The sequence below is a fragment of the Manis pentadactyla genome, chromosome 8, assembly GCF_030020395.1.
Source record: "Manis pentadactyla isolate mManPen7 chromosome 8, mManPen7.hap1, whole genome shotgun sequence".
NCBI classification, from domain to species: Eukaryota; Metazoa; Chordata; class Mammalia; order Pholidota; family Manidae; genus Manis; species Manis pentadactyla.
The window spans coordinates 129,701,141-129,714,364 of record NC_080026.1 but is presented as its reverse complement, the minus strand read 5'-3'; the positions used below and the strand labels follow the sequence as shown (position 1 = coordinate 129,714,364).

The 13,224-nt window shown below is 39.8% G+C and overlaps 1 protein-coding gene across 2 annotated transcripts in view; it reads right to left on the bottom strand.

Annotated features, from left to right (window-relative positions):
* Window positions 1–13,224, bottom strand: part of INPP5F (inositol polyphosphate-5-phosphatase F) — an 85,855-nt gene that overhangs the window by 53,238 nt on the left and 19,393 nt on the right. For both annotated transcript variants that reach the window (XM_036898700.2, XM_036898701.2), the window contains one exon: window positions 8,144–8,224. In XM_036898700.2, coding sequence (XP_036754595.2) covers window positions 8,144–8,224 — 81 coding nt within the window. Of the gene's footprint in view, window positions 1–8,143; window positions 8,225–13,224 lie in introns of those variants that run through there.

Genomic DNA, 13,224 nt, shown 5'->3' with positions numbered 1-13,224 from the left:
GTAACAAACCTGGTAACCAAGTCAATTAAATGAAAAACCTTCATTTCTACTCAGATGACTAGTACTGGCCATGTCTAAGTAATGAGGACTTCCTATATTTATCAAGGATCTCTTTCCTTAAACACAATTAGACCTCACAATAATCTGACTGTAATCACTTCAAAGTGCTCCAAAAGAGAAGAAGTTCAGGAGGAATGTAAGGGAGAAAATAAATGCGGAAAGCACCTCCATACGTGGCCCACAAGTACTAGCCCCCTCACCACAGCAATCCTCTTCTCTCTCTGAAGCTAAAAACTTTTAATATCATTGCCATAGGAATCACTGAGGAACACAGCTGGAGTTTAAGAGCGAATGGGTTTATAATTAGAAAATGGCATGATGATGGAATGGCCTAAGGGGCAAGCCAGCCTGTCTCTAAAGTATCTGTGTCTGAATATAAATCCGCCGGTTAGAGATGTGTTAAAAAATAAGAAGCATGCTTAGTCTGATGAGTATTTGGAAAGCTTGGAACTGTGGGTCACATTCACATGTCTAGTTCAAGCACTGCTCCTAGCAGGGAGCTGGAACCATCTGCACCAAGGAGATGGGAGATCAGATTAGGGGAAACGGAAGTGATGGGAAAATCTGAAGCATACAGTGATGCAACAGGCCGAAGGGAGCAGAGAACATAGGGGCCATTCAGCACCTACGTCCCCAGGGAGAGAGTAAAGGGAAGGAGAAGGAAGCAAAAAAGAGCAAGAAGATGCCAGAGGAAGGAGTCTCCCACACCACTCAGTTGCCTGCTTCCAAGACCCAAAGCCATTAACAGAATAGGCCCACTAAACTATAAGCACTGAATCTTTTCAGGGCTACTAACCAGGAACCTAGTCATCAATAAAAGTCTTATCACCAAAATGAATAATTCTAAGACTCTCATGAATGATAAAATGAATATTAAAGGACTGTATTTGAATTACATTTTAAATCATTCCTATTTGGGTAGAAATGGTATGCTGCAAATAATACTGTTTCTTTAGAATATCTCCCTCAAAACAACTTTAGTATATGAAAAAAATCACGTATTAAGTACCAAAAGATAAATATACAGTTGACCCTTGAACAGTACAGGTTTGAACTGTGTAGGTCCACTTATACATAGATTTTTTTTTTAATAAATACATTGGAAAATTTTTTGGATATCTGCAAATTTGAAAAAACATCTTCTCCCTGGCCTTTTTTTTTTTGTTCATTTTTCATTTTTTATTAAGGCATCATTGATATACAATCTTATGAAGCTTTCAATGAGCAACATTGGGGTCATAACATTCACCCACCCTGGCTTTCTTTAGTGTAAGAAAATATATAAGGAAGTATATAATCTATATAACACAAAATAGTTGACTATTGATAATATCAATAAGAATTCCATTCAACAAGAGGCTATTAGTAGTTAAGTTTTTGGGGATCCAAAAGTTATACTTGGGTTTTCAACTTGGGGGAGAGGCTGACATTTACACCCCAAGCTCTTGTGTTGTTCAAGGGTCAACTGTATTTAATTTTTTAATTAAGATAAAATCAGAAGTAATGGTAACAGACCACAACAAAAGTTATCTTCCGACTTAAATGTTTATAATGGCTTCACTGAGATATAATCTATGTGCCATAAAATTTGCCCGTTTTAAGTAACATCATCATTTTAATAAATTTATAGTTGTGCAACTGTCATCACAATCTTTACATGTTTTTAATAAGGTGAGTTTGTCAGTAGACAATAAAGGCCTACTTCTCTCACAATGCAATTAACTGTACATAAAAATTAAATTTGTTATTTAAACAGAGCAGTGACTAAAAGAGGTGTGCCCCAAGAACTAGGCCTCCAGCAGAGGCTGAGAGCTCTGCAGAGGTGCTGCCAGGCTTCTCTCTTCTCCAGCATCCTTGAAGATTGGATTTCCTAATGGCTTTTTAGGAAAGTACTAAAGCAGGGCTAGAGACACTCAATCCACTCATTACTCAACTATATAAAATACTTCATGTTATTAGTGCCATAGCAAAGTCTCCACAGACAGCAGCAGACTGAGGTCACACTTTTGAAATCATGTGCATAATACATTTTACCATTTTAATGACTGAGATACCTTCACCACTTCAAAAGTAGAGAAACAGCAGACGGTGAGTACTATTTTAATGACTAGGAGCTACTGCGGTGAATTGTCCATGGCTGTTCAATACTGTGAGCAGTAATTAATCCCTAAACCAAGAGCTTCTATTGCCAAATTCATCAAGATTCCTCAGTTTTCAAATTACTTCTGAACGTATCACGGAATATACATATTTTTGCTTTTTATATTGATATTTCTTATCCTGAGCTTATCCTTGTCTCAATCTTCAAACCAGATTTTAATTTAAAGAGTTTTAGTGATCCATTTAAAGTCTCTGGCCAAAAGCAATCTTTCCATACAGATCTGTGTGAAGATACAGAGATTTCCCCAACATTACACAGAAAATAGAGAAAACACATGAATAGTGTGGGCCTTTCACACAGCTTCTTACTCTGCTAAGAAGCATCTCACCTCTCACTCCCTGCCTCTCACCCCAGCCCTGTCCACATGATCTTACTTATTTTTTAGGCCTCAACTAAGACATCACTTCCTCAGGGATACATTCCATCCAGGACCCCACTGCCCGCACCCCTGTCCATTAGGCCCTTCTGTCATGTGCTTCACAACATCCCATGCTTGTCTTCAGAAGCTGAAGTTTAGTGATAAAACTGTGTGATCTGGTAATTAATGTCTATCTCTTGGATTCAAGAGCACACTCCTGCAAGCTTCACGTTTTGTTAACCCTGCAGCTCCCAGCACTGAGTGCAGGCCTTGGCACTCAGGAGGCACTCCGTAAGTATGTGTTAAATTAATAAGGGTTTGCTGAATATTTCTGAATAGCCCCTTCTATGGGCCAGCACAGCAGGACACAGCAGTGGGCAGAGACAGCCCTATCTTCTTAAAGCTTGTCCTTCAGAGGGGACAGACAAAAGAGAGAAGGACAAAAAATGTGCAGTTACAACTGTGATAAGAACCTATCATTCTTACTTCCTCCTAGACTCACAAAGGATAAAGAATGTTGATGTTTCATGGAACTTTACTCTTCTTTCATTTATTTAGCACATTACATGTCCCCTTTACTTGCTGTTCCTCATATTAATGAATCCCAACAGATCAAATCAAAGGCAGACACACTCAAGCTGTCAAGAGGTAAACCACATTACACCCTCGCTGAAAGTCCACCTGCCTGCAAATGTCTAGGGAAGAGGCCTTCCAAACCAAAGAAAGGCGAAGGGTACTCAAAGGGTATTTCCTAGGCACCAGGGTCAGCAGAACCCTTCTCTGGCAGAGCTTGCTAAAAAGGAAGGGAAGTTGCCAGCAAAGGATTCCACAACTAAACAATACTTTAAATTCTTCCACCATACATTTTTTAAAAGGGGCACATGAATTGCGAAATATAGCCTCCACTAATGCTATTACCATACTACTAAAATCATTCCTTTCTATAGACCCCCACCATGTAGTCTTTTAGTGACATGTTAATATCATTACAGTTTCAGCAAATATTAACATTTTTGGAAAAAACAGCCCAAGTAAAAATTTGTTGAAAATTATATTGCTAGAGTTTAAGTGGTTCTTTAGTGGAATATCTGACAACTTTAAGTTACCTTTAAAACCAAGGGAAAAAAAGAAATAGCCAACATCTATTCAATGTTTACTATTACCAGGAACCATGCTAAGTACTTTATGTGAATTTTATTAAATCCCACAATAAGTATGTCAAGCAGGTGTTATCTTTGTCCTATAGTTGCAACTGATGCTTAGATGAATAAACTGACCCAAAGCATCTGTGTGATCTTCAGGATTAGTTTCCCTCTGGGGCAGGTGCCTAGTCAATGATACTTGATAAATGGCCTAGCGCACCAGGAAATATGGGTAGGAAGCAACAGCAGGAATTCTCTTTGACCTGCTTTTGTAATAAACACTCCAGTGGACGGACATTAGGTTCCTCTTATAAGTCCCCTCAAAATTCATATATTGGAGTCCTAACCCCCAGTACCTCATAATGTGACCCTACTTTAAAGACAGAGTCCTTAAAGAGGTAATTAAGTTAAAATGAGATAATTAGGGTGGGCCCTAATCCACTATGACTGGCGTTCTTGTGAGGAAATTTGGACACAGACACAGCAGAGAAAAGACAGTGAAGCCAGTGAAGACACAGGGCGAAGACAGCCATCCACAAGCCCAGGAGACAGGCCTCAGAAGAAACCAAGCCTGCCAACACCTTGACCTCGGACTGTCAGCCTCCAGAACGGTGAGGACATAACTGTTGTGTAAGCCCCCAGTATGTGGCCCTTTGCTGTGACAGCCCGAGCAAACTCATACAGTTCCTGTGTCACACCCGCTTACATGCCACAGAGCTCAGAGTTCAGTGACAGGTACAGGGCATAGCTCACCCACGCCGTTTTTTAGACTGTCAATGACATCTGTTCAAATAAACTTATGTTCCCATCTCACTAGGTGAGAATAAAAACTTGTGCATTAATATGTAGAGAATAAGTAGGAGGGAAACAGGAATGAGGAGTTTAAGTACAGATGTTTTATTCCCCTCACCCTCTGCACCCGGAGGGGCGCACCTTAAGTCTCGTCAGTTCTAACACTTCCCAGGAGCACGCCTCCCATCAGACAAGCGGATGTGTGGCCAGAGCAAGGGTTTAATGGAGCACAGGGAGGGGAGGGCTGAGGCACCTGGGACAGAGGGTGCAGAACGGGCAAGCGAGAGAGGAAGACGGATGGGAAAGACCAGGAACTTGGGGAGAGATGCACGGTGAGGGGGCTGCAGTTCTCTGTGAGGGTGACGGAGGAAGGCAGAGGGGGCCCAGGAATGGTTTCCTTTTGCTTCCTGACCACTGCCTTTCTTAAGAGCCAAACCTTGCTAGTGATGTGACAAGAGAAAAAGAAAAGTCCAGAGATTAGGAGAGTAAAATTTAAGACACTTTCCTTGCTTTTCTTTGTTTATATTGTTTCTCCAGTTCACTATCCCCCACCTGTCCCTCTTCCAAAATACTCTCTTCAATAGGTACCCCCACTGACTGTTAACCATTTTTTTTTGGTCCACAGAAAGGCGACTGGTGCAAGGAAGGGAAGTGCATGTAAACAGAGGCCAACCGCAGGAGACGATCATACTTCACAGCCTCCTACGTGCCCACATCAGCACTGGGTCACACACTCCCATGCTAGAACTTACATTTGTAAGTGCCGTGGAAGGTAACTTTTGGGGCTGCTCTGGCTGCCACTCCTACCTAGAGGGGTGGGCTTCTAGAACATGTTTGAACTCTGTGACCAGGAAGGCCCTTAACCCAAGGTGGCCATATGAGTCTCTCTCCTAAGGATCTGAACTAGACGTACTACTCAATCCTTGATGGCTAGTCAGTCTGGTGACAGTAGGGGACATCAGATGTTCATTGGAGGGCTGCAGGCACCATCTAAGAGCAGGAATTTTGTCCTACATACACAGAAACAGAGAGAGCCAAAAGAGGAGACATAGAGGGAGAAGTGGTACTCAGAGACCACCTGTCCCCAAAGTGTAAACTTAGAGCCTGTTAAACTTCTATTTCTTGGTTTTGGTCTCTTGGGTTCCTAATAAAGATCTGTTTTGCATTACCTGATAGTCTACATTCACAACCTGAAAAGCCTTGATAAAATAGTGATAATTTATCAAGTGCCTTCAGGTATCTCATTGAGACAATACCCTACAGGAGAGAAAAGATGGCGGGTAATTTTACTCATTTTACAGCTTACAAAGTAGAGGCTCAAGGGCACTGTGGCCCCAAGGCACTGGCCTCCTGCCATGCAAACCCTGTGAAGTCCCCTCCCACACTGGCTCCGGGCTTGTCTATGTGACTTCCTTGGCCAATGGGTACTGGCAAGCTCGGTGACACAGCAGAGGCTTGATAAGCCCTTGCACACTGGGACTTGTCTTCCTTGCACCCAGACACCACCCTGAAAGGATGTCCAGGTATCCAGGAGAGGGAGGAAGAAGGGAGGGAAAGAAGGGGAGAGGACGGGAGAGGGGAAGAGAAGGGAGAGAGAGAGGGAAGGGAAGAGAGGGAACCCAATCAGAGGCTCTGGGGATGAGACACATGGACAGAGATGCCACAGGAAGGACAACTGAAATGCCCCAGGCAAACCCCCAGCCCAAGAAGGCCAGCCAACAGAAGGAAAGGGGAGGAAGGGCTGCTCACAGTCAATCCACAGATCATTAGATATTATACATTGCTGTTTTAAGGCACAAACTTACTTTTACTCATGACAAAGTAAGAGATAAATCAAACAGATGTTAAATAACTTCCTCTATATCTCAAAGCTAATAAATAAAGCTTGAATACAGGTCTCCTGACTCATTTCAGTGAATTATTCACTGCTCCAAGATGTGACTAAAACTGAAGAAAAATCACTCAAAAGTTTCCTGTGCTTCATTTAAATAACAGAAAATGCATTTTAGCTCAGAACACTCAGCTATGAAATTATCCTGTCAGCATATAAATGAATTTAAAATATATGCAAGTAAATGTGGACAGGTAGGAGAGTGTTACTAAAATACTTTGTATGGTTACACGTCTAAATGCTTTTCTTCTTATATTGAAAGAATTAAAAAACTACCCAAGACAGAATATACAACAGTGCTCATAGCAGTATTATTTTCAAATAGCAAAAACAAACAAACCCTTACCCAGTGACAGGAAAAAGGAAAAAATGTATATATTCATACAAAAGTGAAAATCAGGAACTAAAGTTTCATATATCAACATGGGTAAATCTCAAAAATATCTGGGGAGAAAAAAAGTATAAAAATACAAACAGCTTAATATCATTTATATTAAAAATTCCCCAAAACACACCTCAGCAATATATTGTTTAGAGATACATATGTAATAAAGCAATAGTGCAAATCAAGGGAATGATAAATACAAATTCAAAATACATTCTCTTGAAGGGGAAGAAGCAAGCACACTTAGAAAAGGCCACAGGTTTCCAAAGACATTGTTCATGTTTCATTTCTTAATTTGGCTGGCAGATGTGTGTTTTGCACAACTTATACCATATATCTGTGATAAACAACATTTTTGTATCTAAAATATTTTGTAATAAAATCAAATTTTAAAAACAACCAAAGAATCTAGCAAAGGAAAACTAGATTGTCTCCAGCAATACGTGCTTTATAATTTACCAAAATCAATATAGCTCCTAAATGCTCGATAATTTTATTTTGAAAGAATAAAAACGGGCACAGTACAGAGTAACTGTGCCCCCAACTACATGGTAATAACGGTAAGGCTTCCTGTAGCTCGTGGCTCATACTAAAACTGATGCTAAAGGAAAAACAGGTATATAGTGCTTATATTAAGCCCTTTTCAGGATTTTCTGGAACTTGCCTGTATCACATCAATTCTCTCACCAACAAAACTCCCTCTGAACCCTGGCACAGGTGCCTGTCCTTCCAAGGGAGGGCCTGGTGCACAACCTGGGCCTTCCATCTGTTTGCTGCCTGGGGAGGGCGCCTGGAAGACAACACTGTGCAGCAAGAGACCCGTACTTTTCCCAGCCAGAATTGACTGGATCAGGAATGGACAGCTGACCCAACCCGACCAGTCGTGATCTGCCACCTGCCAACTTCTGCAGTTTTATTCCCATCCTCTCCCTTGAAATCAGTGTAGTTGCTGTATCTTTCCATAAGAGCACCTACCACAATTGTCAATTATACATTTATTTCAGTGATTACTTACTGATGTATGTCTTCCCTCCTAAACTGTAAGCTCCATAAGGGTGAGAATGGGTCAGATTTTTTCTCACCGTGTTCTACCAACTAGCCTAGTTCCTGATATACTACAGTATGCATTCAATATGTTTTCTTTTTAAAGAGGAAGAAAAGGTTGTAATATTACACCTCCCTTTTTCTAAAGATTTGTATTTCATGAAACTTCCATGGCAATACATCCATTTTAGGCCGACTCAAAGTTAAGGCAAAGGAATCAAAGCCATATAGAATCTATATTTACCCTCAAAGAAGGACATCACAGTGCCACATTAAATTTGACAAACTGAAGGAGTTCACAGAAACATACCTGAATGAAGTTGAATTTTCCCAATAACACCTTCTACCAATCCCAAACAAATGGGATTCCAGGCAAGAAGTAGATCAGTAGCTAAAACAAAATAAGAAGCAGTCATGAGAAAATATTCATCAGAAAACTTTATTAAAGCAGTATCTTTAGCAGTATATTAAAAAATTATCAATGTCCCAAAGGGCACTTATGAACATCAGGAACTGATACATTACTATAAAGCAACATGAGAAAGTCTTAAATCCGAGGACTGAATAAGGCCTCTGATAAAAGAATAGTTACAAGGAGAGAACCCAATAGTCTGACACTGCATAGAAGGAGGCAGTACTTTGGCGCCCTGCAGTGGAAGAAAGAGGCTGCTACACTACAAGAGGGCAAAGAGGAGTTACCTGCCATCCTACTGCCATAGCCAGTCCCAACGAGGCCTGGGAAATTGCCACAGGGATGTCCACTTACTGGAGCACACTCTGGAAAGTACCCTTTCCCAAAGAAGCTTAAACCAAGCAAACCCAGAAAGCCAATCTCTTTTATGTGACTTCTATAGCCAAAACAACAGGAACCGTCTCTATTTACTTAGCACCTACTATGTGCCAGGTATCCCAATAGGGATTCCTTATCTGAACCACAGAACAGAATGATTTTTGAGTGACTGTTTTCTCAATTCTCCCAATGATGGCACATAACTGGTACCATTCTAGATGAATAGGCAAGAAGCTATTTCAGTATACACAATGGATGCCTGAGGACATTAGAGCTTAATTCCCTTGTGGAACCCAGGTTGCAAAAGGCTGTTATGTATACATGGAAATAAATGTACATTCGTTGTCGTTCAATAGCTGGAAAAGATTAGCAAGAATGAAAACATATTTCTCTTGACAGAAAACTCAAATTACATTTTAATTATTACCACTTAGATTTTATTTCAGTAAAATTTTAAATCAATCTGTAATTCATGGGGTAATTACAGACTTAATAGTCTCCAAATTCATTTGAGTTTTGACTATTATATCTTGAATGTCTTTTCTGTTAATGATATACTCAGTGGGAGGCAAAAATAAAGTTGGCTTCTCTTTGTTTTTATTACAAGATTCAAAGTAAGATAATTAATTTTTTTAAAAGCCTATACTACATATTATCATTTCTAATCCTTACAACTCTGAGTTATGTTTTAGAAGTCCTATTCTACAGATGAAGAAAGGGAGCCCTAGAAAAGTAACATGGTCATATAGTGGGTCAACAGCAGAGCTGCAGTTCAAAGCCAGCTGCATGACTCACCTGGGCTCTCAACCATTCTGCTACAGTACCTCCCTCAGGACCTATACTAGAACTAATTCAATAAAACAATATTTCCATTTTAAATAACATGCATTGTTTTATAAAAGCAATACCGTGTAAAACTGGAAAAAGTAATTCATCACTCCTATCCCACACCTCAGGAATAACTTACTATTTTGCTATATTTCAGGTCAGATGTTTGTGTGCATACCTGATTGCAATACTGCAAATATCACGTTATATGCCAAATTTTTCTTATAACATCTCATGAGTATTTTCTCATGTCTTTAAAAATATTCTTTAAACTTAAAACTTCATGGCTGCATAATTTTTCATGAAAGGAAGCCCTTCCTCATTCTTGGGCATGTGATTTCCAGTTTTCCCCTATGATAAAAGTTTTTGCCTCCCACTGTGATGAATGACAATTGTCATGCAAATATTTTATTCACCTCTGTAATTAAAAGCTTTAGGACAGATTCCTAATGAAATTAGTAGGTGAAACAAAATTGTAAAGCTTCCAAGTATTACCAAATTGCTTTCTACCAAGGTTATATACCAAGTTAGATTTCTACCAGAAGCATATGAAAATGCTTAAAGTCTTGCCATCATTTAGAATTTAATTTTGCTTATTTGATGGCACTCATTGCCTAAATATGTTTCTCTTCATTGCTGACAAAATTAAATATAAAATTGGCTACTTGTGTTTTTTCTATGATTTTCTTATTCATATCATAACCATTCTTCTTTACATTCCTTATTGATTTGAGTTATTTTTATATTAAGGAAATCAACTCTTTGACATGCTTGCAAAATTTTCCGTTTTTAATTTTTATACAAATCTGTTTTACCTTTATGCTTAAAAAGTTGTTTACCCAGTATCAGTTAACTATTAATTTTACCTCTTTGTTAATTTTAAAAAATCTAAGTGTAATTCCACTAGAATTCATGTTAGTGTACAAACTAAAAACACCCTGATTTCTTTTGAAACAGTAAACCAAAATCCCTGTATCAGGCAGGCCAAGTTGTAACCCTGGACTCAGACCACAGTTGTAAGACTACCCCTTGGGTACCAAATGAGCTCTAGGAATATGGAGGAGGAAGAAAAAGTTACAGCTAAAGCAGTCAAGGTTACACAGCTACACAGAATAAATGAAACTTCAAACATACGGAAAGTAGTGTGAAAAAAATGCAGAGGCAAGTGCATTGTTCGGGAATTTGTCCCTTCATTAGAGAAACACTTACCAAGTACCTGCCAGGAACCAGGCACTGTATCAGGCTAAGAAGATACACAAATAAAGGAGCAAACAGTCTACAACAGAAGACCAAAAGTGTACAGTGGATATCTAATTGCTAAGACTGGAAAAAGTAAACTGAGGCCAATTGTGGAGAGATATGAATTAAAGACTAATGCACCTGCTGTTCCTGGAGACCATGGCAGGCAGATCATGTCATAAGTAAAACAAGACTGAAGCCAGGGATTAGGTGACAGCACTAAAAGGAGGTGGAGGCCAAGGAAGAGAAAGGAGCTAGAATGTTTATGTGTATCTGGGCTTGAAAGGACTTGGAGCTACCCTAGCTTGGGGAGTGGGGGGCAGTAGGTGGAGAACGCACAGGAGATTAACACAAAACCCCTCAAAGGAATCTATACGAAGGACAAGAAGACAGTAAAAAAATTGACACTGAAACATCTATTCTCTCCTGAATGGGAGAAGATGAGGACATGGCCAAGAAGAGTAGGAAGGAGCAAGGCAGAAAGGACAGGGTACTGCAGCAGCTGGGAGACAGGTGGATGAGAACCTCCTAACTCAATACCCTTTTTTATATTTGGAATTTTGAACCTTGTGAATGCTTCAGCCATTCATTAAAACAGAATTTTAACTTAAAAAATAAACTAGGAGAAGCTATACAGATGAACAGGTTTTGTGTTCTGATGACTAAAATTAATAGTCACTGATAATCTTTGAGCCCCACAGAGAGAAGCAGTTAAACCCATAAAGGCTGAGGTCATGATGGGATGATCAAGGAGAAATAACTAGATGTAAGAACCAAAGGAGGTATTAGAGGACAAGAAAACAGAAGACGATGAAATCAAAACCACAGGTGTAAAAATTAGCCTTGGCAATAAAGGATACCACTTTCCTCTAAGTCTGGAAGAAAAGATGAAAGGCTATGGCGGAATAGAGAAGAGAAGCAGATGAATGCTTTAGAGAGCCTTGACTCGGTAAAAACAAGAGTCGAAGTCATCTCAGCATTAGCAGGGGAAGGACAGAAGAGCCGCAGAGGGGCACCAGGGGCTTGACTTGGGGGGGAATCCAGAAAGTCAGTTTCTAAAGTGTGCTTGAAAAGCATGTATATTTTTTTAAACTCAGCCTTTTCAAGAAAAGGGGTGTCAGTCCATTAATGGGTCATGAAATCAATTTTGTAAATGAGATCAGCACTACCAGCAATGAAAGAGAATAAAACAGGAAAATTGTACCAAGAGGAAAAATACCACGAAACTTTCCTTTCTGACACATACACATATGCATGCAGTCACCAAGTCATGATTTTAAAAGTATTTGTTTTTATGGACCTTAAACATTTGAACACACTAACTTTGGGGTGAGGGGTCATTACACCAACTTTGTGGTTATTTTGTTCATCACCTATAGGTACTTGCTAACATTTGACTAATTAGCTTTTGAGAGAAGGCTGATTTTTAAGTCTCATGCTTTGTGTATTTTTTTCCACTTTTTCCTAATTTTTTCTTTGTATGTTTTAAGACTTATTAAACATATATAGATTCAGGATTATTGTATCTTCCTGGTGAACTGCTCTATTTATCAGGATGTAATAACTGCTTTTATTTCAAAGAATGCTCTTTGCCATAAAGTCATTTGTCTATCATTAATATTGTGAAAGAAACACATTAAGCATTACAAAGGGATAAATAGGAACATTGCTAATCCGATTGTATTACTTCTCCTACTCCCCACAGGCTTAGGGATGAAGTTCAAATTCCTTGAAAAGATTTATAAGGCCCTGCATGGGCTGGTCCTGTCCAACCTCCTCCAACCTCCCTCCCCCCAGTATCCTGTTCTTTCAGTATTCCAGGAGTGTGCACAGGCTGGGTCTGGAATGCTGCTCCCCACCCACTTCGGCCTGCTTTTCATTCCAGACTCAGAACAAGGGTCACTGCTGTTCCCTGACACATACCCCACTCCACCCATTCAGTAGAAACCACTCGCTTTTGTGGCCCTCCCAAACTCTGCTCATATTTCTATCATGGCACCTTATTTTGGTTCAGTGCATCTAATTATTTACTTGTCTGTCTCCCTAACTGAGCACGAAGCTTATTGAGACCTTGTCACATTTAGTTTAATGTCTCCAGTGCATGTACACAGGCAGGCTCCAAAATGCTGAATGGACAAATGGGCGTATGGTACAGGAATGGAGAGGCAAGCTGAAGTCAGGTAATTTGCACTAAATCACATCCAAAGGTTTCACTAATCTGAAGTGGCAAAATTAAAGTCATCCAGTGCCTGTCAGACAAAGACCTCAGGGCTGGCAGAGATAAAGTTACTACCCAATGCTACATAGCTTGTCAAAATCAAAACACCATTTTGCATTCTCAGTCCAGGGCTCTTTCTAACTTATCTCTAACACTCTAAATTTCCCTACTAAATGTTCTTGGGTGTAATATTCTCATTTTACATTTGTATGGGGCTTTCAGCTCCCAACATCATTCCAGCTGCACAAGCCAGAACCCAGGAGACATCTGAAATGCTTTTATTCCTCAGCAAATCCTATTGATGCTTTCTCCTCAG